Source organism: Halictus rubicundus, unplaced genomic scaffold, assembly GCF_050948215.1.
Source record: "Halictus rubicundus isolate RS-2024b unplaced genomic scaffold, iyHalRubi1_principal scaffold0049, whole genome shotgun sequence".
Taxonomy (NCBI): Eukaryota; Metazoa; Arthropoda; class Insecta; order Hymenoptera; family Halictidae; genus Halictus; species Halictus rubicundus.
Genome location: NW_027488590.1, coordinates 374,930 through 398,065, shown reverse-complemented (window position 1 = coordinate 398,065; position 23,136 = coordinate 374,930). Strand labels below are relative to the sequence as shown.

Here is a 23,136-nt window from a genome sequence, read left to right as displayed (position 1 = left end):
ACGTTAAATAAACAAAGTTTTCGTTCACTGGACCACTGTCGCAAAATTGCAACAAAAACGGAAAAACGAAAGAAGAGAAGTGAAGAAAATATATAAAAATAAACTATAATAAATAAATAATAATAAATTAACGATAGATAATAATAAGAGGGACTAACGGCACTCCATTTGAAGGCGTTGCCTAGTTATGCATTTGGATTGTCTCACTGGTCAATAAAAGAAATGATAATCGCTTCTTGAAATCACTGTTGTTACGAGCCAGGGCTATGAGCAGCGCGAGAGGCCGGCGAGGGGATTTTTACCCCGGGAATATGGTTTCAATTGTTAGTTAGGTACGCGGACGCACCCGATGCGAAATCGAGGAGCCGCTAGGATAGTTGACGTCGAGGACGCACCTGATGCGAAATCAGGGAACCTCTGGGAGGTTGGTGTCAAACGCAGACGCACCCGATGCGAAATCGAGGAGCTACTAGGAGGATGAAACTTCGTGCACGCACCCGATGCGAAATCGAGGAGTCACTAGGGAACACGCGGCGAACCCGATACGAAAGGAGGTTGTATAAGAGCGCGGACGCACCTGATGCGAAATCAGGGAGCTGCTAGGATGCGGAAGAACCCAATGCGAAATCGGGGATCCGCCTAGGATGGTATAATTTCGTGGACGCACTCAATGCGAAATCGAGGAGCCACTAGGTTGGAGAAATCTTCGTTGAATCGAATTTAAGTATTAGTAAGCCTCGTAACTTCTATATAATAATTTAATTGATACAATCCGAGCGGTTAGATTGTATCGTGTGGGAACGTTCAATTATTATATTAGGATTTTAGGCAATAATTAAGGGTACGCGAGTTAACAAACAAGACAATTTATTCTGAATTGAAATTACTACAAGTGTTGTTGTTTGTGTCGCGAATGAATATAATAAATGTACAATTAGAGGAATTGTTTACCTATGTTGCACGGTGTTGACGCACTGGCAATGCGGGGTTAGATGGCGATTGTTGAATGCCAAATAGAATATATACCGAACTAACGGAATCTATAAGGTTATGAATTGATTCGAAAGGGACTTTAACCCGATCTCACTAGACTTGACGCGACGTGACTGCACGAGTACTGAACCGCGTCTGAATCTTGACTGAACCGCTTCTCGACTAACCGAAGAGGATGAAAATGAACGGGTTTATATACCTTGAAAATGAAAGGGGTACTCTGTTTAAGATTTAATGTCACGTAGGGTCACAGTCACATTTTTTGTCGTTTCTAATGAAAAGCAGGCCTCAGTTAGATTTTCGTTGAAAGGGGTTAATGAAGGTTATCCGGGCTATTTCCTATCAGAATATTGATTAACGGATGCCAGAAGGGAGTGTCTAGAGATTTTGGTATAAAGAAGGCATACAGTATCTTTCGTTAATAAAAGGGGCCTGTTGGGACGCTTTTCGTTCTCAGAAAAGAGATTAGAAATTCTAATCGAAATAAACGTGGAGAACGTCTCCATACGTAACACTGTAATAATGATCGTTGTTTCAGTGATAAGTAACTTTTTGTAATTAATATTTGTTGTTAATTTATTATCACTCATTTCTTACAATTTATTTTTATATATTAAAGATAATTACTTTTTATCTAACGGTTTTGTCATTCTCTTCCCTCCACTTTCCTCCCGTTGTTCCTTCCATGTTCATTGATCCCTCAAAATCAAATCAGATTCTGATAGTATATTTAATTTGCATTTTTGGTCATAAATATCATTGTCATTATTAGACCAAAAACGCGTGACCAAGAACGCAGTAGAATAAAAGTATTGAAAAGTTTTTTTATAAATTCATATACAGGATGTCTCACCTAACTCGAACATCTAAAGTATCTCGCTTGTTTTTTATGACAGAAAAAATTGCAGAGGAAAACATTAGTTGGTTCAGAGGGGCAAATATTATAGTAGGCAAAAAAAACTGTTGAAGGTTATATTTTCTGAGATTTCAAGGTCATCGATGTTTTTTTAAATGGAATGATATATTTTTATTATCGCTATATGATAGCCAAGGTCAAGACGAATTCAACGACCTGTAATATTATCACCTCCGCGTGACCTTGAGTTTGTTATCACCAACGATTCTACACCACACATTTACACTCCATAGACGCTGGTGTACAACTTGTCGAAGTCATTTCGGGTTTTCAATGCACCAATAATGCATATTATGTGTATTCAGTTGTCCATGGTTAGAAAAAGTAGCTTCGTCAGTAAAGAGAACGTCATAAAAGAAATGTTCATTTCTTTGTATTTGCTGCAATGTCCATGTACAAAAAGCAACACGATTCTCAAAGTCATTGCCACCAAGCTCCTGATGTAAGGAAATATGGTATGGATGAAAATGACGTTGCAATATTCGGGACACACTTGCTTTGCAAATGCCTAAGAACGTCCAATTTTTCGACAACTTGTAGTAGGATCAATATTGACTGTAGCCAATACAAAAGTTTCGGCATCTTCTCCAGTTTCAGGCTTTGCTCGTCTTCTGTTTAGTGATTTAACACTCCCTTTTCTACAAAACAATTGACCTATGCGGTCAAAACTTTGTCGAGGACGATGATTTCTCTCAGGGTATTTTTCTGCGTACAGTTGAGATGATTGTACTGAGTTACTTTTAGCCTCACCCATAAACTAAAATCATCTCTATCTTTTCTGCATCACTGTACACTATCGTTTCAGAGAAGTAACGTTATCTTTCACAATCAAATAAATCCCGAAGAATTTCTTAAACGTACTGATATCAGTCATCATAAGGAGAAGAATTTGTATCAGTGTTTACAATTTATTGTAAGCGTGTTTACAGTCAATAGTCAAAGTTCAAGAACATTTCGTGAAACCCTAGGGGACATGTCATCGTTGTTTCACTATTTAGGTCAAGTGTCCTACTTTTATGAATTTTGCGTACTCGACGTCACGTGAAGGTCATAATATTACAGGTCGTTGGATTCGTCGTGACCTCGGATATCATATAGCGATACTAAAAATATATCATTCCATTGAAAAAAAACTTCGATGATCTTGAAATCTCAAAAAATATAACCTTGAACACATTTTGTTGCTTATCGTAATATTTGTCCCCCTGAACCAACTAATGTTTTCCGTTGACATTTTTTTCTATCATAAAAAACAAGCGAGATATTTTAGATGCTCGAGTTATGTAAGACACCCTGTATAAAAACGTGCATGAACTTTTCAATCTGTATAGTTTACACTTTACTAAGTTTCAATTTATAATATTTTCGAGAAAAACCGTGTCTTCAGTTTTCCACCCACTACATCATGCACCACATCTGAAAAAAATGATTGATGGGTTATGAAAGCGTCAGCATTATCCACGGTTTATTGTTATACGATTTCTTTTTACGAAAATATAATAGTTTAAATATCGACAACTTATCGAAAATTGGAAATTTACTGTTCAATTATGCCTTCTGGTACCGCTGTACTTTGAAACTGAAAAAAACGCTTTAAGAATTTAGACCTGAAGTATCTCTTTTAAAAAATTCAACGCTTGAAAGGCTACCAGATAATTGATATTTTAAGGGTTAAAGACGTGAAAGGCGTTTCGACTCTTTAATAAACTGATGAAGTTCATTGAAAACTTAAAAAGTTTCACTTTGGAAGCTACTCAAGCTTCACTTGAATAAAAACACACTTTCCATTCAGTGTGTACTTACTTGGGAAACCTAACGTAATTTCGGCAATACTTACCCTATCTAAATACTTAATGATCTTTCTCCAGGTTGCGGTAGCATAACGCCGAAATCCACGTGGGGTAAAATCGCGACCATGGGTTACGCCAGCCTCGGGATCCCGTTGACTGTGGTTTACCTATCGAGCGCCGGAGGTCTGTTATCCAGATGTGCCAGAGGTGTCTTTACACGTGCTCTTTGCTGCTGCCTTTGTTCGAATTGCGGCTATTGTTGCTACGATGAAAGAAGAATGGAGGTGAGCGAAGAAACATTAATTGATAGAATATTTCTCGTAAAATGTCAAATGAAACACATCTATAGTACAGGTACAATTAACTATTACATTGTCCCGAATCTAAACTCTGGAAGTTCCATATTATTCGAATTCAAACGAGCATTGATTAAAGATTTTTTACTTTTCATACATATACAATACATATATTGCTCTTTGCTTTGTTGCTCTCTTCCAATTAACAATGTCTTGATAGGTGGAAGTCATTTGTATCCCAAATAGATACAGATTTTGCATGAACTCTGCACTCGTACAGGAACGAAAGGACAAGGAAATATATTTGCTGTTTATAAATGAATATATTACAATTTAAAGATTATTAGAAATTATTGGAAGTTTTAGTAAAACAATGTGATAACCTATTAATTTTAGAGGAATTCAACACGATCGTGAAAAAAAAGAAAATAGTGGAGAGTCTTGCACACGTAAATTCCTTAGGCATATGTATATACAGTCAGTCAAAAAAGTCTCCGTACACCGTACAAGAATTTATTTAAAGTTGCATAATTTTAAAGGAAATGGTAATAAATAAATAATTCTTTCGTTGTTATATTCAGAAATATAACATTAATTATTAGTGCAAACAAAAAGATGTTACATGGATTTGTTAACAAATAAACGAACTAAAATGACGAGCATAACAAAAATGAGGTCAAAAAAGTCTCCGTACAGAGACTGTGAGCGTGTAAATTTATTTCCTTTGTTAACGGTTCAGCTGAATGTTTACAAATAACTCTCAAGGAAACACTCTATGGTCAAGTATAATTTAGTTGCTTGACTGTTAGCAAGAATAAAAGACGTTTTCGCGAAAAAATTTCTCCGAAATGGAAGTACCACTTGCGACCAGAGATTTAATTATAAAATTAAGAGAAGATTCATTATCCATTAGAAAAATAGGTCAAATAGTAAAAAGGACACATTCTTCGGTACAATATATTCTTGAGAAATACGCAAAAACTAAATCTATTCAAAGTTTACAACGTACAGGTCGACCACAAAAATTAGATACTAATCATAAACGTGCAATCCTACGAACAATTCGTTGTGATCCACAAACGAGTGCACCAATATTGGCCAGTATGATAGAAAATGACTATAATATAAAAGTAGTGCCTGAAACTATTCGAAATGTTATGAGAAAAGCTGGATACAATAGTCGTACAGCCAGGAGAACACCGTTCGTAAGTAAAGTTAATAAAAGAAAACGTTTTGAATTTGCGAAGGCACACGTTAATAAGGATCAAAGCTTTTCGAATAATGTTATATTTAGTGATGAATGTAAATTCACTATTTTTACTTTGGAGGGAAATGTTAAAGTGTGGAGAAAACCAAATGAACAGATGAAACTCAAAAAACTCCCATCGTTTAAATAAGGAGGCGCCAGCGTGATGGTGTGGGGGTGTATGAGTGTAGCAGGGGTGGGAAATTTAGTCTTTATTGACGGTATAATGGATCAGCATAAATATTTGAACATTTTGAAAGAAAATTTAAAAAACAGTGCCAGAAAATTACATCTTGAAGAGTCGTTTATCTTCCAGCAGGATAACGACCCTAAGCACATGGCTAAGAAAGTAAAGGAATGGGTATTATACAATGTCCCGAAACAGCTGCATACACCTCCACAATCTCCCGACATTAATGCAATCGAACATTTGTGGGGAGAAATAAAAAGAAATTTGAAAAAATACACAATAAAAAACAAGGAAGACCTAAAATCTAATATATTGTTGGAATGGGAAAATATTCAGCCAAGTACAATACAAAAATTAGTTCAAACAATGCCAAAGAGGATGCAAGAAATTATAAAATTAAAAGGCGGTCCAACTGATCACTAATTAACAAATTATGAATAATAGTGTTACATGTACAGAGACTTTTTTGACCTCGTTTTCGTTGAGTTTTACTTTTTCCTTTGTTTATTTGTTAACAAATAAATGTAATATAGCTTTTGTTGCACTGTTAATAAATGTTATGTTTAGTGAACATAATAACGCAAGAATTATTTATTTATTACCATTTCCTTTAAAATTGTGCAACATTAAATAAATTCTTGTACGGTGTACGGAGACTTTTTTGACTGACTCTAGGTACTGATGCATGAAAAGATGTATGATGTTCAATCCTCATGAGACCGAAAAGCGATACATTTCTCTTGCACGGTAAAATATGAATATCTTCACTATTATACAGAGTGAATGTAAACTGTGGTACAGCAGGAAAGTGGAGTTATATTTCTCAGAGGAACAATAACTGATAAGTAGAGCAAATGAGAGATTAAATATTTTAAAATACATGAAATACAACACTTATTATTTACGTAATGTTAAAAAGGCACCTACATCATATTCATACATATATTATTTTGATCAATATACATATATACAGGGTCCCCCCGTTAAGTTATGTCACCATTTTTTAGGCATTTCCGATAGTGCAATTAAAAAATGGTTTTAGACAAAAGTTTGTCAATACTTGGCGAGTTACACGTCCGCATATTCTTAAATCTAAAAAAATACTCTTTACGTAAAAAAGTAAAGGTCACCTTGACTTTTTTAAATGGCACCACATGTTTTGGACATAATAGAATTGTTGCTGACGTCGAGATGAATTCAACAGTGTTTTATACTATGACCTTGAAATGACCTCAAACTCGAAAATTTTGTGCTAACGTAACTTTAATGAAAAATTATTTCTTCGTTTTTTCATTGCATTAATGTTTATCGTAAATGAAAATATTTTCCACATTGAAAAACTGAATAATGATAATAATAGAAGCATAGAAGAATTTGTTTGAGCGAAATTTCACGAAACAATTCTCAAGTATAACCCTTCCTTTGGCGTCTCTAGATGTATGTAATCCTCGAATAATTTGTGTATTTTTTTATTTGCAAATCCGTGTACACAAAGTTTATCTTCCCATGTTGATCTTGATAAGATAAATTTGGAAAGGAATATTGCAAAACAGTGCGGGAAAGTGAAGGCACTTTCTTGGTAGATCGATCTTAAAATTGCTTTTAAATTGACATGGGCCCAGGAGAAGGAGAGGCGAATGAGGAAGAAAAGGCAGCAGGAAGAACTGGCTCAGCAGCAACAGCAATTGCAGTTACAGGAGCCCTTTTATGTCCGCGCAAATGCGTCAACGTTCACGAGCACAGTGGAAATTAAGGCCAGCCCAAAGGACGAAGTGTCGAGTCTTGGCTCCGGTGACAGGCCAAACGTTACTATACTCGCACCAATCAGCATTTGTCTCGGTGCAATACTGTGCTACATTGTGGCAGGCGCTTTTACTCTGCACAAGTTGGACGACTGGTCCTTTGTGGGTACGTTGCAAAAGAGAATCCCGATTTTTCCCGAACGAAACGCATTGCCTCAAAAGGGATATATAGTCAACGATATGCATCAGAAAATGTCAAAAATTATTTAACGTGCCTTACCTACCACGGAAGTGAATTTCTAATTTTCATAGAGATTAGTATATTCCAATTAAAAACGATTACCTGATGAAATATTTACTGATTTACTGATTGAATGCGGACGATAAAGAATTCAGATAGCATCGGTTCGGATAATCGAGCTTATGCTACATCGTCAATTAAACAAATAAATATGATCCAAATCGTATTAAGTTTGGCCTCTTTATGTTCAGAAAAATGTCACAAATATAGTGGTGAAAATCTCATGAAAAAATAAGTAAAACCAATAAAGTTTTGTCATTACATTAGTAATGTCTCAACGATCATGTCATACTATCGTGGGAAAATTTTTCTCTCCCATATATTTATAGGGACATTACACTGTGGTCCTTTATTTTAATAGCAATATTGTGTGTTGAAAATCAGTAACAAAAAGAGTCCAATTTTTCCAAAATTGAGATTTTGATACCTGTAAAATGTTTCTAGAAAATGAGGCCAAACTTTTTTAGAAAAATCCCAAAATTAACTTATTTTTGGAAGAAATTTTTTCAGCAGAACTATTATACTTTTTACATTACGATTTTGCGCACACATTTATGGGTATTTGAAGTACATAAATTGTTTTTTTTTTTTAATCAAAAACAATAAAAATGACGAGTTATATACATTTTTATGAAGTATGTTTTAGAAAATATTTGTTGAGCGTTGCCATGATTCTGGTCCTTTTGCTTCTGTTGGTTGAAAACCAAAAAATGATGAATTATATTTAATCAGTACACATAAATGTGACTAAGTCCGAATCAAAATAAATTGAAAATCTTGATTATTTACAAAAAGGAGGAATTTTCAATTTTGATTTTTGTAATATTTCTCCGCGTTTAATATCATTATTTAATGTGTAACTATTAAGAGCCAAGACTCCGTAATTCACAATGAGGTAGAGTGACTACGTTACCGACAAAATTAGGCGGAACATGATTTTACGTGTCTCAACTTTTCGTCCTTATATGAGAATATTTTTCACTGGGGAAGGGCTCACTCTAAAGAGGAGTGTTCAATCTAACGCTCTGGTCATGAACGGACGAAACTATGCAGATATTTGGCAATATAAATATTAGAAGTAGACCAAAAACCGCACAATGTACATGCCGTGCAATCCAAGCATTTTTATGCCATTGGATTAGTTTTCTGGATGAAATCGAGAGTAGCGCACGCTAGAAAATATCTCCAGAAACAAATTGAGCTATTTTTTGTCTTGATTCTCTGCGAAATAAAGCCAAAAACTTGAAACACGTTTCTGGCGTCAGAATTCATAATATCGATAATGCAGAGCAAAACATGTGACAACGACCCGTCGGATCAAACCAAAACGGATCTTAAGTCTGTGTCTGAAGACTGTGAACGGAAATTATACAGCAGTTACCGACCTGCTGACTCTGAAAAAGACTCTGAAAAGTCGACTCTGAGAAGTCGACCTTCGCCCTTAATGATATAAACATTTGTGCATTTAGACGATTTATCTGAAATGAATATTCGATAGAATTGAATTGAATTGTATTTTTAATATATTCAGTTGTAATATTAATAATGTACAATTATTGAGATTGTACCGATGCATCTATGAGAATTTGTTCAACAAACTTATTTCTTTGGGCATATATTATTGTAATAATGGCTCAAAATTTAATAGATAAATTCTTGCTATTTTTATAAAGTATTGTAAAGTATCCCATTTTAACGCTTCGTAATCCTAATGTTAAGGATTAAAGAAAATGGATTCTTCGAAAGTTCAAAACCAAAATACCCCCTTAAATCTAGAATCGGAAGGCACTTGGATTGAAGAACCGATAGATTTTCATTTAAGATTACGCCAGCAATGAAAGGGTTATATTGTGCATTTAACCGTCTTGTTTCTTATTTGATCGCAGATGCAAGCTACTTCTGCTTCATGAGCATGAGCACGATTGGGTTCGGCGATATGGTTCCCGGTTCCTACCCCCGTCAGAATCTTTACGAGTCGAGGAACGTAACCATTTGGTTTTGCTCCTGCTACATAATGTCTGGGATCGCAATCACCGCGATGTGCTTCAACATCCTCCATGATGAGATCGTCCATAGGCTCAGCCATCAGGTGGAAAAACCGGAGCCGATCAAAGCCAGTCCAAGTGTGGACGAGCTGTCAACGGATCCTTTCGCGTTGACCTCGTGACAATTTCCGTCTGGCAACCTGTGCCACAGGAACGGCAACGACGAGAACGACATATGCGGAACAGATCCACCTACCAGTCTGTTCGCCCACGAGAACGAAATCAATATCTTAAAGGACTGTTTCAATCAGGTAGACGTCACTAGAGACTGCAAGCCGATTCTGAAGCTCGAGGATCACGTGCCGTCGATTCCTAGTGTTTACATGTTGCCGAAAGTTGACGAAGAGACCGAGGAGAATACGGAGATGTAAAACTTTACACTTCTTGTAGTCCGAACAAGTATGCTTGATCTAGGCAACAATGTGAAAAGTAACCCGGCGGATATAGATGAAACGCAAGATATATGTATGTTAAAAATAGAGTAATACTCGTTCTATTATAACGATATAACGTGTGCACGCGCGTGCTTCAGCGTATAGCGAAAGGTCGTTCGATAAAGTTCATCGTTCGTGTTGATCGCAAGAACAATTTTTTTCAATCGTCTTTCCGACTGAATCTTCTCGGGAAGAGAAATACTCCTTCTAGACCAGTGCCGGGCACGTTTGCTTCAATTCAGGCAAAATCGTCCCCACCATAGCCCGCCCACTATCCCCTTCCAGTGAGCGCCGTTACCGTGGGGCAACGAAAACGCGAGACACCAGCGAACGCGACGAAAGCGTGCGCTGCACGGAGGACCGATTGATGGGGGAAGCAAGCGTTCGAGGGGCCCCAAACGTGCCCAGCACTATTCTAGAGAATCAAGGAATCCATTGTTTTTAAACACTCATTTAAATAACAGATATTTAACTAGCGTTGTCGTGCAGAGTTATTTTCGACTGTACATTAACTGCTCCGAAGAAATAATTCCGAGCGAAACGCAAAATACAAGCAATGTATTCGCATTGCACACGAGAAACACAGAGATTTCAAAGAAAGTACGTAAGTGCAATGTCGGTTCCGAGATTAACATAAAAGTGCTTCTTTATCCCAGTCAATTTCAATCTTGTCGCTCTTATCGAATACAATGTTTCACAATTACAAACTAGCATCAAACTTTTTTTACAATTACTTTTCAACTTTTGTGTTACGATAAGAAAAGGGGTGATTCCACATTTAAAAAATAAGTGGGAAATGTAGAATGAAATTATGTCATATTCTGTTGAATAGGTATCATGTGACAGGTCTGTTCACGACCGACCGATTCTACTCTCTGCAAATGCTAGGCGCGCGGACTTTACGGGTTTTCAAAGACAATTTTCTCGAATACAAAGCCTCGTGTGAACAAATTTTATTCTACATTTTCGACTTATTTTATTACGTAGAATCGCCCCCTTTTCAGTTGTACCACCAATTACACCGATCAATTGGTATATCGAAAACATATAGCAGCCAAGTTCATTTGTTTCAGTCAACCAATCGAAATGGCGATATCCGTGTAAACCGAGCTCAAGCTTAAGCATATAGAGCTAGTATACTCATCGGCACCATGTTTGATAAGTCCGGTAATGGTACCGTAGAAGTTCTAGCAGCAAGTAGGATGTCTTGAAGGTGCACGAAGTGTATCCTAAATGTTCCACGAATTTCGAGAACTGTCTACAAACGTTTCTACGTTAATTCAAGATTGCTCTTAACGAACTTTGTTACTGTACATCAGTTTTGAAAATGAATGACGACATGAGAAATCAAATGAAATATTTTCTAACTGCTGATATAAAAGTGATATAACAATATCGCTGATATAACAATATCGAACGATTTTCTTTTTAATGTGAGTTCAGCAGCTGCATAGTTGTTTCTATTCGGCACTCGGAAATGACATACCAACTTACATTGAAACGGACTCAATGTTTTTACATTACATCCCTACACAGATAAACCTTGTAACTCCATATTTAAACATTCGCAAAATAAAAACATTCTTACTTGTAATATAACTGTATTAATTTCTGTGTCTAGTCCGTGAGATGGAACGTTTCTATGTAATAAAATACGTGTATGCATGCGTATACACATGTACCAGTGTTTCTCATGTTCTACGCATTAAACGATTGTTCACATACAAACGATTTGATTGAAATATTCTCCACCACTGCCGTAAACAAAAACTGTTACCTGTACGAATTTTAACGTATAAGCGCTGATAAATCTAATACCGTAACGGATGAATTTTCTACGAGGAAGGGAATTCGGTAAGCTTTTATACCCGTAATCTGTAAAAGTTCAATTTTTCAAGGAAACTTTAACTTTTGTACATATCTACCATTATTATCGATTTTTACTCGAAAGTTTTTATATTCTATAATACTTTTAACAAATTGTTTGTAGTATAAGTTCGCAGGTTGCCCACAATACCGTGATCGATAATCAAATAACAATTATGAGAATGGAATCGATCACTCCTAGTATAAATATTCCACCGAGCCAACGACTAGACGCAGAAATTATCTGTGACAAATGAAATCACATTCCACTACTGTGCTCAAGAACAATAACTAAAGTACTGTTACAAGATAAGCACTAATCTTTAAGAGTGTTGCGTATGAAACTACCCATATTGTTTAATATTGATATTTGTCATAGACTATGAGATTATGGAGTGCGTAATGTATAGTCTGTTACAGTTAGCTGTAAAATACTGTTGTCCTCGTCGAGTACAATGCAGATCGCATAAATTGCAGAACACTCGCGTAATACTTTTTGCTAAATTATAACAATGCAATTGTTTTCCTTCCTTCTCCTTGCCGGTAACTTTTAAAATATTACTTTTACAAATCGAAGAATATTCGATTAATTTCTGATATTTTAGCTACGAGGAAATCCAATAAAAACACAGTGCACGTAATACAAACAGTAATTTATCAACATTTTACTTATAATCGATCAATCTTATGACACACGGCAAAATTATTGAGGTAATATGTGCTCAACATTCTGACATTTTCCTACTAACAAGCAAACTTTTTAGTCATCCAAAATTCATACTGCAATAGATTGCTAAGATTACCTTGATGACGGTAACATAGTATGGTAAAATGCGCTATGTCACTTAAACTACGCCAAACTTAAATACCAGCTATGTATGTTGCACGATTAATCTGCAAAAGGAGAGTTAATTCCAACGAGCCTACAATAAAGGATAAACGATTATTCTGCAATCCTGAAAATAGTGTGTGGCATCTGCTCGGTACGTCCGACGAAAAAACATAGTGTGTAGTGGTGACTTAGAAGTGACCTTTTTCTGTTTCTTGTAACATATCATAAGATGTAAGCGAATGAAATGCTGAGATCTTTTCGCATTGGAAAGGAGGAGAAGAAGAAACGAGTGACCGATAAAACAATCGACACAGTCCCAATCTTTGGATCGCCTAGCATCGGGCCATTGGTTTCGACTGTGCAGCAAAATTGGCAAGCGAATTTCGTACGGCGTCTAATAACAATCGATATTAGCTTGAGCAGTTGCTAGAGTTATCGTTATCACTCCGTTGGTGATTCGATGGAGGATCACGGACGGTAACCAAGCCAAACTTTACTTTGGTACTTGCACCAGCCCATCCAGCCACCGATTCAACCCAGCTAACCGAGCAAACTTCCTCACACTCATTCGATATCATTGTGAAAGGCCATACGCGTTTCTAGGTGCCGACATTTCGACAATTTATAAGTGTGAGTCATAATTATACTACCTCTGTCGGAAAGTATTCCACCGAATAAATCGAGCATCTCTTCTAAACATTATTCACATACAAAATCTCAATGCTAATGAAATGGCCATCTTTAGTAAAAATAAAACGTTAATTTAGAAATATGTTTTCCTTTTTCTCGGTGGTACGAAAAAATAATCGAAGCAATAAGGGTTAAAAGTGGTCTATATTTATCACATTGCTTACATCATTCTCTGTAACGTTCACATTCAAGTGAAACTGATTGTTTTCTTTGTATATGGCCGACTGTTCTTCTCTATTTCTTTAAACTACGAAAGGATCATTTTTCATTTCGAACAGGGTAAGGGACCCAATTACTGTGACGGTAAGAATTACTGTGCGCCTATATCAATTATACTTATTTTTAAAGCATAATGAATATAAAAAAGAAATATTACATTTTTTCCATTAAAATCAGTTGATATATACATATTTTTTAATATTCATTACTTACATATGCTTTAAGAATACGTCTGATTAATGTAGGTACAGTAATTGAGTCTCTTACCGTATTCATTCAAATAATTGCTTCAGTTATCGCCTAATTAATGTAGGATTGAGACGGGTAATGGGCTAACAAATTGTTTAATAAAACAAAATTTTATTATAAAATGTCCAGAAAATATGATCAACGATACAATCAACCTCTCACGCTCGTGGTTCGGCGACAAAAGACCGCGAGGCCCGGCACCTCTGAGCATTTTATTTGTTTTTCCGAGTTCTCGAATTTTCCATGATCGTAACGGTCGCCATGCTTCTCGAAGCTTTCCATCGCAACGTTCCGAAACGTCGCATCGAGACACCTTCGAGAGGGAACGCTCGCGCTCCCACATTAATTTTGATTGGAACTGCTCTACCAGGAGTAGTAATTTCCCTTTTAATCTCGTAACAGTGGAGACAACGAATCAGCGGACATATCGATGATTTCGTTAAGTTTAAAGATTTGTGACAGGCACACTTGTGAAACAATCTTAATCCTCATATAGTACATTCAGAGTCATTCTGAAACAGTTGTGGCCGTGTTTATTTATGTACTGATTCTTTATCCATTTATGCGATGATTAACATAATTTTATATAAATACAGTAAAAAAAGTACATGAACAAATTGTCAATAGTTGGATTATTTTGTTTAAAAAAATAGTACAGCAATACATATACCTGGACTGATTTTAAAGCTCCAAGCCTCTACTTTCGCGGACCACCATTCATTTCTTTTTAGGATACTTGTGCATAATATGAGAGGTGAAAAACTGAGGACGAGTTTTTGGTCGAAAATGCTATACATTGAAAAGTCTGAAAAAGCATAAAAAATTTTGTTTTCTGAATGAATCGATTACAGATTTCAAGATTCAATCTTCCCTTATACAACGACTGCTTCAAACTTAATTTACGATTTTCTTCTGACTCTTTTATAAAACAAAAATGAGTAATGAGTTTCATTGTGTGAGGATATTGTTCCTTGTATTATTGCAGAGATGGCAATAGACCTTCCATTCGAATTTCAGTAAATCGGCTAGAAAAAAATCGTAAATCAAGGTTTAAGCATTCGTTGTAAAGAGGAAACTTCAATCTTTAAATCTACAGCGGTTTCAGTCGCGGGAACAATTTGTCAATGTTTTTTCAGACGTTTCAATTTGCAACATATTGGAGACCACAGATATTTTCAGTTTACGAGCGATTGTGACATACAAAAATATCTTAAATAAAAATGAACGATGGATGGCAAAAGTAGAGGCTTCTATCTTTAAAATGAGTAGTCCAGCTAGATTGTTGCAATATTTTTTTAACGAAATTTGTTTAACGAACTTTATTTGTTTTCTATAGCAATCGGAACCATTCGTCTTTCGGATAAGGTGAAACTAAATCTAAGCTGAAGCAATTAAGATTACTCTTTTTAAGGACAACTTCGTCGAATTTGTTCGGTGAACCAAAATTCTTTCCTCAAAATAATTCAGAGTATCCAATAAAATTCTTGAAACTGCAGACGGTCCGGAAGTAAAGCGAACATAGCTATCGAAGTAAACAGTAAAGGAAAGTTTATAGTACCAACGTACTCGTTTATACGTCGCATAAAATTTGATATCAGAACGTAAGGAATATGTTTTAGAAGCTTCGTTACGTTATTTCAGTTTTAACGATAGGATTGATGGCGTACGCTTCTCTGCTGCTTCAAGACGTTATACGGTCTGACAACGGAACTTGTTTAAAGAAGTTGTAAAATTCTACTATTCAAACAAGTAATCTCCCTTTTTCAAATTGTTATAAATATGAAGTAAAAATTATTTTATGAAATTACATGTTCTGTTTAGAGAATGCTTTATCTGTTGATAAAATTTTTCATCTTAACATACTAGAATAAGGGAAGATGAAACACTGAAGATTAAATAATTACTAGACTGCGAAACTTTATTCAAAACGAACATGTTCTTCATCGATTATGAGAAGCAGGAATTGTATAAAATGTATTTCATCCCTTAATAATTTTGATACATTGAAAAAAACGTATCGATCTTCTTAGATTGTTCTAATCTTTTACTGTTTTATTTAACGCTCGGCCAATTTTTCGTAAATGCATAAAAATCCGCAGTCTAATAATTAAATTAAATTTATGAGCATATGCATCATTAAAAAGAATTAATGACGAATATCTTGAATTTCATACCTGCAGAGATGTAAGAAGTTTAGTTTTACAACAATTGTATTTCTAATTTGAATTTGCAAAATTGTCAACAAGTACCCATTGAGTCAAACGATATTTGGAATTGCCTTCTTAGATTGGCAAAAATTACGTTTAAAACTCTCTGCAAAAAAATGTTAATTTCGCTAAAAATATGTACACCCTTTGATCGTCTTGTAGTATAATTTCTGGTGTTGCAACACAATATGTAAATCCCGGAATTAGGCCACAATAAGAATTAAAATAAAATTATGAGGCATATATGTGCATTATTAAAACTAACTTCTTTTTTGTTAACCCTTTCGGCAAGAATGCCGGATATATCCGGCATCCATCTGATGACCTGTGTGTGTACGAGCGTCGGATATATCCGGCATCCATGTGACAGCCTGTATACACGAGCGCCATCTATAATGGCGGATTTTATATAAATGCCTTTTAATATTAAAACTATAAACGCCACTTGTTAGAGGAAACATTGTTTAATTAAACACAGTTCTTATTTAACGTTTAGGAAAATCTTCATACAAAAGACAACTGACCACGCGCTATGTGTGCATTTTCGGAGCGGCGCACAGTGTGGACAAGCGGGATATACATATGTATCTCACTACACGTGCATATCACGATGTACGATAAATTCCTTTGGCAAATTACATATTAGGAGGAAATTGATATTATTAATCATTGAACAATCATTTAACAATCAATTTTATACATACATATTGTTAATTTTTTTTTTAATTCATTAATTTTATTGTTAAATTTCATTTTTTGTGAATAATTACCATTACATGTACATTAAACTTGTATAAATTTTCAACGGTGGTTCTATTTATTAATTGCATATAAAACTTCAAATTAACATATAACAAAAACGGCAAAATACATCCTGAGATTCTACATCCTGAGAAAATTTTGCCATTTATCCGCCACATTCACAGTGCGGAATTTACTTTTATAGAAAAATTCAATATTCGTGTATATCACGAATTATTATTAATAATCAAATAATAATCATTTTTACGCATTCTGAATTTGTTTTAATATATGTTTTATTTTATGATCACATTTAAAGTACTGAGAATGAGTCGGATAGCGAGTAGCGATTTGTTAAGTTTGTTAATTTTGTTTACTACTATTATAATTTGTTTAAGTTTCTTATTATTAACTTTACGTATGGTTAATTTATTTATTTATTTATTTTAATTTTTTAGTTTTTATAAATACATTTTTTTCAATAAAAATTGTTAATTTCTTGTTAAACTTATTAATTATATTGGTAAATTTCATTTTCTGTGAAGAATTACCTTTATATATACATTAATGACCTTTAGAGAACTGCCCAAAAATAGGCCATTTGTCCGCAGTGTGCTTCGCTTCGTACAGCCGGAGTGTCACGGCGACAGAGCACTCGTACCGAAAGGGTTAATTGTTCGAATAGCATTGCTTAAGTATATTTTGTTACAACTTCGACATAGAAAACTGTAAGCCTTTTTAAAAAGATATCAGTCTGTTTCTTACTTCAATCGCCAAACAACTATGCATCTGATACTATACTTCGATTATAAAGGTGTCCCAAAAATGTTGTACTTCCTTGAAAGAGGTGATTCCCGAGGTCATTTGATGTAACTTTTTCTTGTGTGGAAATGTTTTCCGTGGCTTTGTTAAAGAATTATTACCGAAAAACACGTACCAATAAGAACGCGGTTACAGCGCCTCACGTTGAGTGTGGCGTCAGCATTGGCCGAGTTGTAATCTGTCCACTGTAGCCGCGCTCTGATTGGTTCGTGTTTTTCGGTAATAACTCCTTAACAAAACCGCGGAGACGATTTTCTCAAAGGAAAAAGTCACTTCAAATGAGCTTGGAAATCACCCCTTACGGGGAAGTACAATATTATTGGGACACCCTGTATAACTAATAACAGTGTTCCTTTATAACACACGATCTATGTCCTTTTATCTTAGTCGGTTCCTCTCTAAATCAATATCGTTGATTAAACAAATATCTTTTTCCGTGATTTCGTTCTGTTAAAATTAGCGTAAATCTATATTCACTAAACTCTGCCTGACACACGTTCACAAACCTGAACTAACAATCCACAGCAGACCTACATAATTTTGGAACTACATTCGCAGTTTCAATAATATCTCCTCTCTCGGCTCAGTATTAAACTTTAATAATTCCCAAGTGGATAATCAATCTATACTAATGTACTTGTGCTAAGTACTTTAGCTTGATATTGTGTACAGTGACGATAGCAACTTATTTGACTTTAAATATGCACATTATATTAATATATGAAATATCCCTATCAGTGTCGGTACACAACTTAACTATGTCGAGTCACTTGACACGAACATTGGAGCAGGTAGCGATAAAATTCTGTCTAGAGTTTTCCAATCTGTAAACTTGTTATGCCTTGAGTATACCAATTTGCACAATGAAATTGAAACAAGATCACAAGTGCATACCGTTAATAAAATATTAAGGTAGTTAACAAATCTTATACCTAATAAATTTAAAATAATAAAATTCAATCATTACTTTTTCAAATGTATACGAACACACCAAACATTCTATCTTAAACACTCTTTACTTAATTTGTTTATCAATGAAATCACCGAAGGTATTGCAAATGGCAGTTTTTAAATCTATGCTGATAATTGAACGTTAGAAATAGTTTTAGAATTAAATTTTTCCATATTTTGAAATATAAAAAAAATTAAGTTTAGATTTTAAACGGGTAGATATGTGTATTATTAAGTAAGGTCTATCTAAAAGAATTATTTATTGTATAGTATTTCTACTTATTATAAGCACCAATACATGTCCATTAGTCAAATTTTTGATAGTTACTGATTTGAAAATTAATCTCCGTATGAAAATATGGCATATATGTGAATACACGTATATATCTTTCTGTATGTTGCGTAGAATCATTCTTAACTTATTTTACATGCAGCTCCTTTCTTCATGGGGTTACTCGAACGATTTGGTCACAATATCTAACATCTATATTTATTTTATCTTACAATTGCTATTCCGTATTGCCTCACTTGAAGTTGTTAATATTTCTTCAAAGATAAAAAACTGTGCCTTTATCCTTCTTCACTCTGGTATACATATAGTATATAGTATAACAAAATTCGTTTTCTGTGAAATACAAAAAATTCATATTGAACAGCAACAAGTAATCTTATGTAAGTATGTATCGGCAAGTTTTCTTTTAAAAGCTATACAGGATTCAACTAAGTGTGCCACCTAAATTATATGTAAACTATTTGGTATATGAAAAAATGGTTCAAATGAAAGTTGTATACTATCAAGAGTAGAATAAAGGTCACCTTCGAGTTTCTTTATCGTGAAGGGTAATCTTCTGGTCAAAGGGAGAAATGAATCCTAAATAAACAAAACTATAAGTGTATGTGGGATGAAAAATTAATAGTTACTGAGATAAATAGATAGATATAGATTAGAGATAGATAGATATTATTTCTCTAGTAATGATTTTTAATGCAAGTAATGCTCAAATTCCTTGAAAGTCTTTGAAGAACCTTGAAGAAGTCCTTGGAAGAACCCTTTAAAGAAACTCAAGGTGACCTTTATATCTCGATAAAAGAGCACATTCATTAGCTGAATCACCCTTATAATCTGATAAAATTTTTCTATTAGCATTATCGGGATTAAGTAGTTCCAATGTTATTTTACAGAAGCGCATACTGCGGTTAACAATACCGACACGTCGAATCCATTTTCACAAAAGAACTATCTTTTTCATGACCGTATACTATTATCATGTTCCGGTCCAGCGTGTATTCCCATTGAAGATTTTCTTCCCACAAATCTCTTGACCTTGCGTCCTTACGTTCTAGCTTCTTCCCCTATACCTGAGAGAAATATAACCAAATTCAAAGCACTCGTCGACCGCCGTGAAAGTTTAACGCAATAATTTTGCAAAGAAAGTGTCCAGCCAGATTCTAATTTATAGATTTTCGCTTTCGAAACAAACAGGAAAATCTAAACCTCGTCTGGCCACCTTACCGAGTTAATAAATCTACTGCGCTGTTTGTAGTTTCCAAAGGGAATCATTTTAATACTCCACCGGAGATATCATTCACTTTAATACAATTTTGGTTAAATATCTTGTGTTTCTGTGAATTTATTCAGAAGAACATTCAAATCTAAATTAATTTAAATTTTAACCAAACTTTATAGTCATTTTTCATGTTTGGGTATTGTACTACACGAATGTCAGAAAATCAAATTAAATTATTTCGTTTTGCATTGCATCAACTTAATGTCTACTGTTACACCCGATCATTACAATACGGGTGTTATGCATTCATGACAAGATCGAGATGGAGCAATTTAAAACGGTAGAAACATTGAAAGAATTTAAGAATGTCAACATATCATTTGCAACTTATTAGAATTTTTAAAGAAAAGACGAAACATCTATACAGCTACTACTTCTGACAATTGATGCAGACAATTTTTATTTTGCATTGAGATCCGCAGTCTAGTGATAATATAATTTTTATTTATTTTAGATCGTAAATCATAGCCGGGGAACTTCTTCTGCATGACCCCCGCCATTAATTTTCGGGTCCTCCCACTCTTCAGCACCACTCCTAGCTTGACTTTATCTTCAGAGGCGGGGAACTGGCGCGGCGGCACGCGGGTCGCACGCTGTTTCTATCATACGATACCAGTCAAATGGTGGAAGACGCTGGTAAGCACTGAGAACGAGAACAGGGGAAAGAAGCAGTGTGTGTCTCGTGGGTCAAGAGTCACCAGATTAAGACTTGTCCTCCACTCTACCCTTCCCCTTCTACGACGCTATTACCCCACGCTTCTGCCACTGTAATCCGTTGTAATAATCTGTTGTGATCCGGTACTGGCAGAGACAAGGTACATGTTTCCCCTCAATTCGAGTCAACTGCCCTGATCTGGCGGCTCTGGGCGGTCGGTTCCCCGGCTCTGTTCTAGATTATTCAGTTTTGTTTTGTCTAGAAAAACGGCCACTGATGTTCAATATTCTTTTATAATCTAAAACTAAAAAAATGCAAAAGAAAATGTGTGTCCATTGCTCAAGCGAAGGTGCGAATGAGGTGTTAGACGGAAAGGATGTTTGAAGGAAAGAGAAATGATACAAATAACTTTCTGCCCGTTCAATTTGCACAGTTATCGAATTGGAGGGATTTGCTTCTACCGTCCTTCCGATGCGGCGAATTCTATAAGAAATCGCGGCGTACATACTGTACTCAAACTCGACTCGACATTCTGCCGAATGTAACTAATTGTAAGCACTCGAGGATAAGCACGTATTATTAATTGGTAAATGATTGCCAGATGGAAAACATTATTAACGGGTCGTAGACAGACATTGATACTCATAACGAGATGAAACGTTGCCGAACTCTTCTGTAATACCTTGTATATAAGATTGAACGTTGTATAATATGAACGATACATAACGTAATATTTAATGTTAGAGAAACGTTATCGATACATTAGGACTAAATTTCTATTTTCACTTTGGAAACATTTTCGTCTAAACAAAAGCTGTAAGGACTCACATAAACACGTGCTATCAAAGTTTCTTATAGACTGATCATGGTTTATCGACATTCCGAAGGAACACTTTTATGCACTTCATAGAATTCACTATATTACTCGTTCCATTGAATGTAAATCTTTGTACAGGAGGATCAATGTCTCGAATTAAATGGTATTAACAATAGCATTAAAGTTTATTTACATCGTTGTTAAAGTCTATTTCACAAACAATCCATTAATTTTTAGTACCGTTTTGTTTATTTGTGTAATGTACGCACGTGTATGATTAATAGAAACTGATGTTAATATTTTACACGATGATGACAGTGAGCATAATTATCATTTCGTTCGAAATTATAGAAATTAATATTAAATACGCAAACGATTGGGCATCTATTACACAATCATATTGTTGTATAAAAGTGTGGAAATTTCGAAAAGGAAATTAACAAGCAAATGCTCCTAATTTTATAAATTTATATAAACATCACTTTTACACTTTTTGACGCATTCGATTATGTACAACAAAATGTTCATAACAGTCTATTAAAAAAGAGGGAGAGAAGCCAAGTACTCACTGACATAATGTTAAATTGTACACATATAAATATATTTTATGAATTGTCGTTTTTATTATAAAAGCACTGTAGCATTTGCACAGTCGCATTTGAATTTTATTACATTAACTTAAAATACCAAACGTTTGAATGGAGAAATACGCCGATCCTAAGAACGTTAGGCTAAGAACGATAACAATAATAATGTTCACAGTTCCCCCATACCCTCACTTTCATTAATAAATCATCTCACATATTTGTACAAATCGAACGAGTTTAAAAGAATGGCAAACGACATACCGAAAGAATAAAAATACGATAACAAATATTTCTTTCAAACTTGCCGCGGATCGTCGATCAAAATGAGTTTCGTGGAAAATGGAGGCCGAGTGCCATACATACTTATACGTAAGATTTATTTATTTATCATCAAGTTATGCAGTTTCGTTCACTTATGAAAATTTCTCCTTTCATCCGTTATCTTTGTACGTATCATTTAGTCTTCAGATTTTTTGCGAAAATCGTGGTGTATGAAACACATTGGAACGTCTCCCACACTTTTTCATTAAATCGCTTATATCAGCGCCCAATTTTTGTAACGGCGGTATATGTACATTGACAGAAGTATGTGTGAAAGCGAATAAAACAGAGAGGAAGAATACTATTTGGAACCTATGAAGCAGTGTTTCCAGTTGGTATCGTGTAAGAAATATAAACATCAATTAATAATTTGTAAATAGTTAAGGAAGTAAACGATATGGGAGCGCAATCGGCGTCATTGTAAATACTCCAAAAAAAAAAAAACAAATTGCTGAGTACTATACGTCTGTATAATCGTTTGTCGAACAATGTATCTTATATTACAGGATAATAAAAGAAAACTAACTTATCAAATACTTCGTCTCCTATATTTATACCCCAAATCCCAATACATGATTTTAATTTATTTTCACTTTACAACTGAAATTTGTTTCCATAGACTATTTCAAGATACGTTTAATAACATATATTGAATAAG

General features: G+C 34.8%; 2 protein-coding genes across 2 annotated transcripts; both read left to right on the top strand.

The window, feature by feature from the left end:
- Positions 1-3,341: 3,341 nt before the first annotated feature.
- Positions 3,342-9,643, top strand: LOC143363485 (uncharacterized). The gene is made up of 4 exons (XM_076804061.1): positions 3,342-3,477; positions 3,778-3,983; positions 7,054-7,339; positions 9,361-9,643. Exons 1-4 carry the CDS (start codon positions 3,342-3,344, stop codon positions 9,639-9,641), a joined length of 909 nt encoding a protein of 302 aa, XP_076660176.1. The 3' UTR covers positions 9,642-9,643.
- On the top strand, positions 4,844-5,854 carry LOC143363470 (uncharacterized). The gene is made up of 2 exons (XM_076804044.1): positions 4,844-5,200; positions 5,627-5,854. The coding sequence occupies exons 1-2, from the start codon at positions 4,844-4,846 to the stop codon at positions 5,852-5,854; spliced, it is 585 nt and encodes a 194-aa protein (XP_076660159.1).
- Positions 9,644-23,136: the final 13,493 nt, after the last annotated feature.

What these genes read in the sequence shown, in the direction of transcription:
- LOC143363470 (XM_076804044.1), top strand. Translation starts at nt 4,844, where the DNA reads ATGGAAGTACCACTTGCGACCAGAGATTTAATTATAAAATTAAGAGAA. An exon ending in CAGCCAGGAGAACACCGTTC is followed by an intron (nt 5,201 to 5,626) that starts GTAAGTAAAGTT and finishes GTCCCGAAACAG; the next exon opens with CTGCATACACCTCCACAATC.
- LOC143363485 (XM_076804061.1), top strand. Translation starts at nt 3,342, where the DNA reads ATGGGTTATGAAAGCGTCAGCATTATCCACGGTTTATTGTTATACGAT. An exon ending in TTATGCCTTCTGGTACCGCT is followed by an intron (nt 3,478 to 3,777) that starts GTACTTTGAAAC and finishes ATCTTTCTCCAG; the next exon opens with GTTGCGGTAGCATAACGCCG. An exon ending in ACGATGAAAGAAGAATGGAG is followed by an intron (nt 3,984 to 7,053) that starts GTGAGCGAAGAA and finishes ACATGGGCCCAG; the next exon opens with GAGAAGGAGAGGCGAATGAG.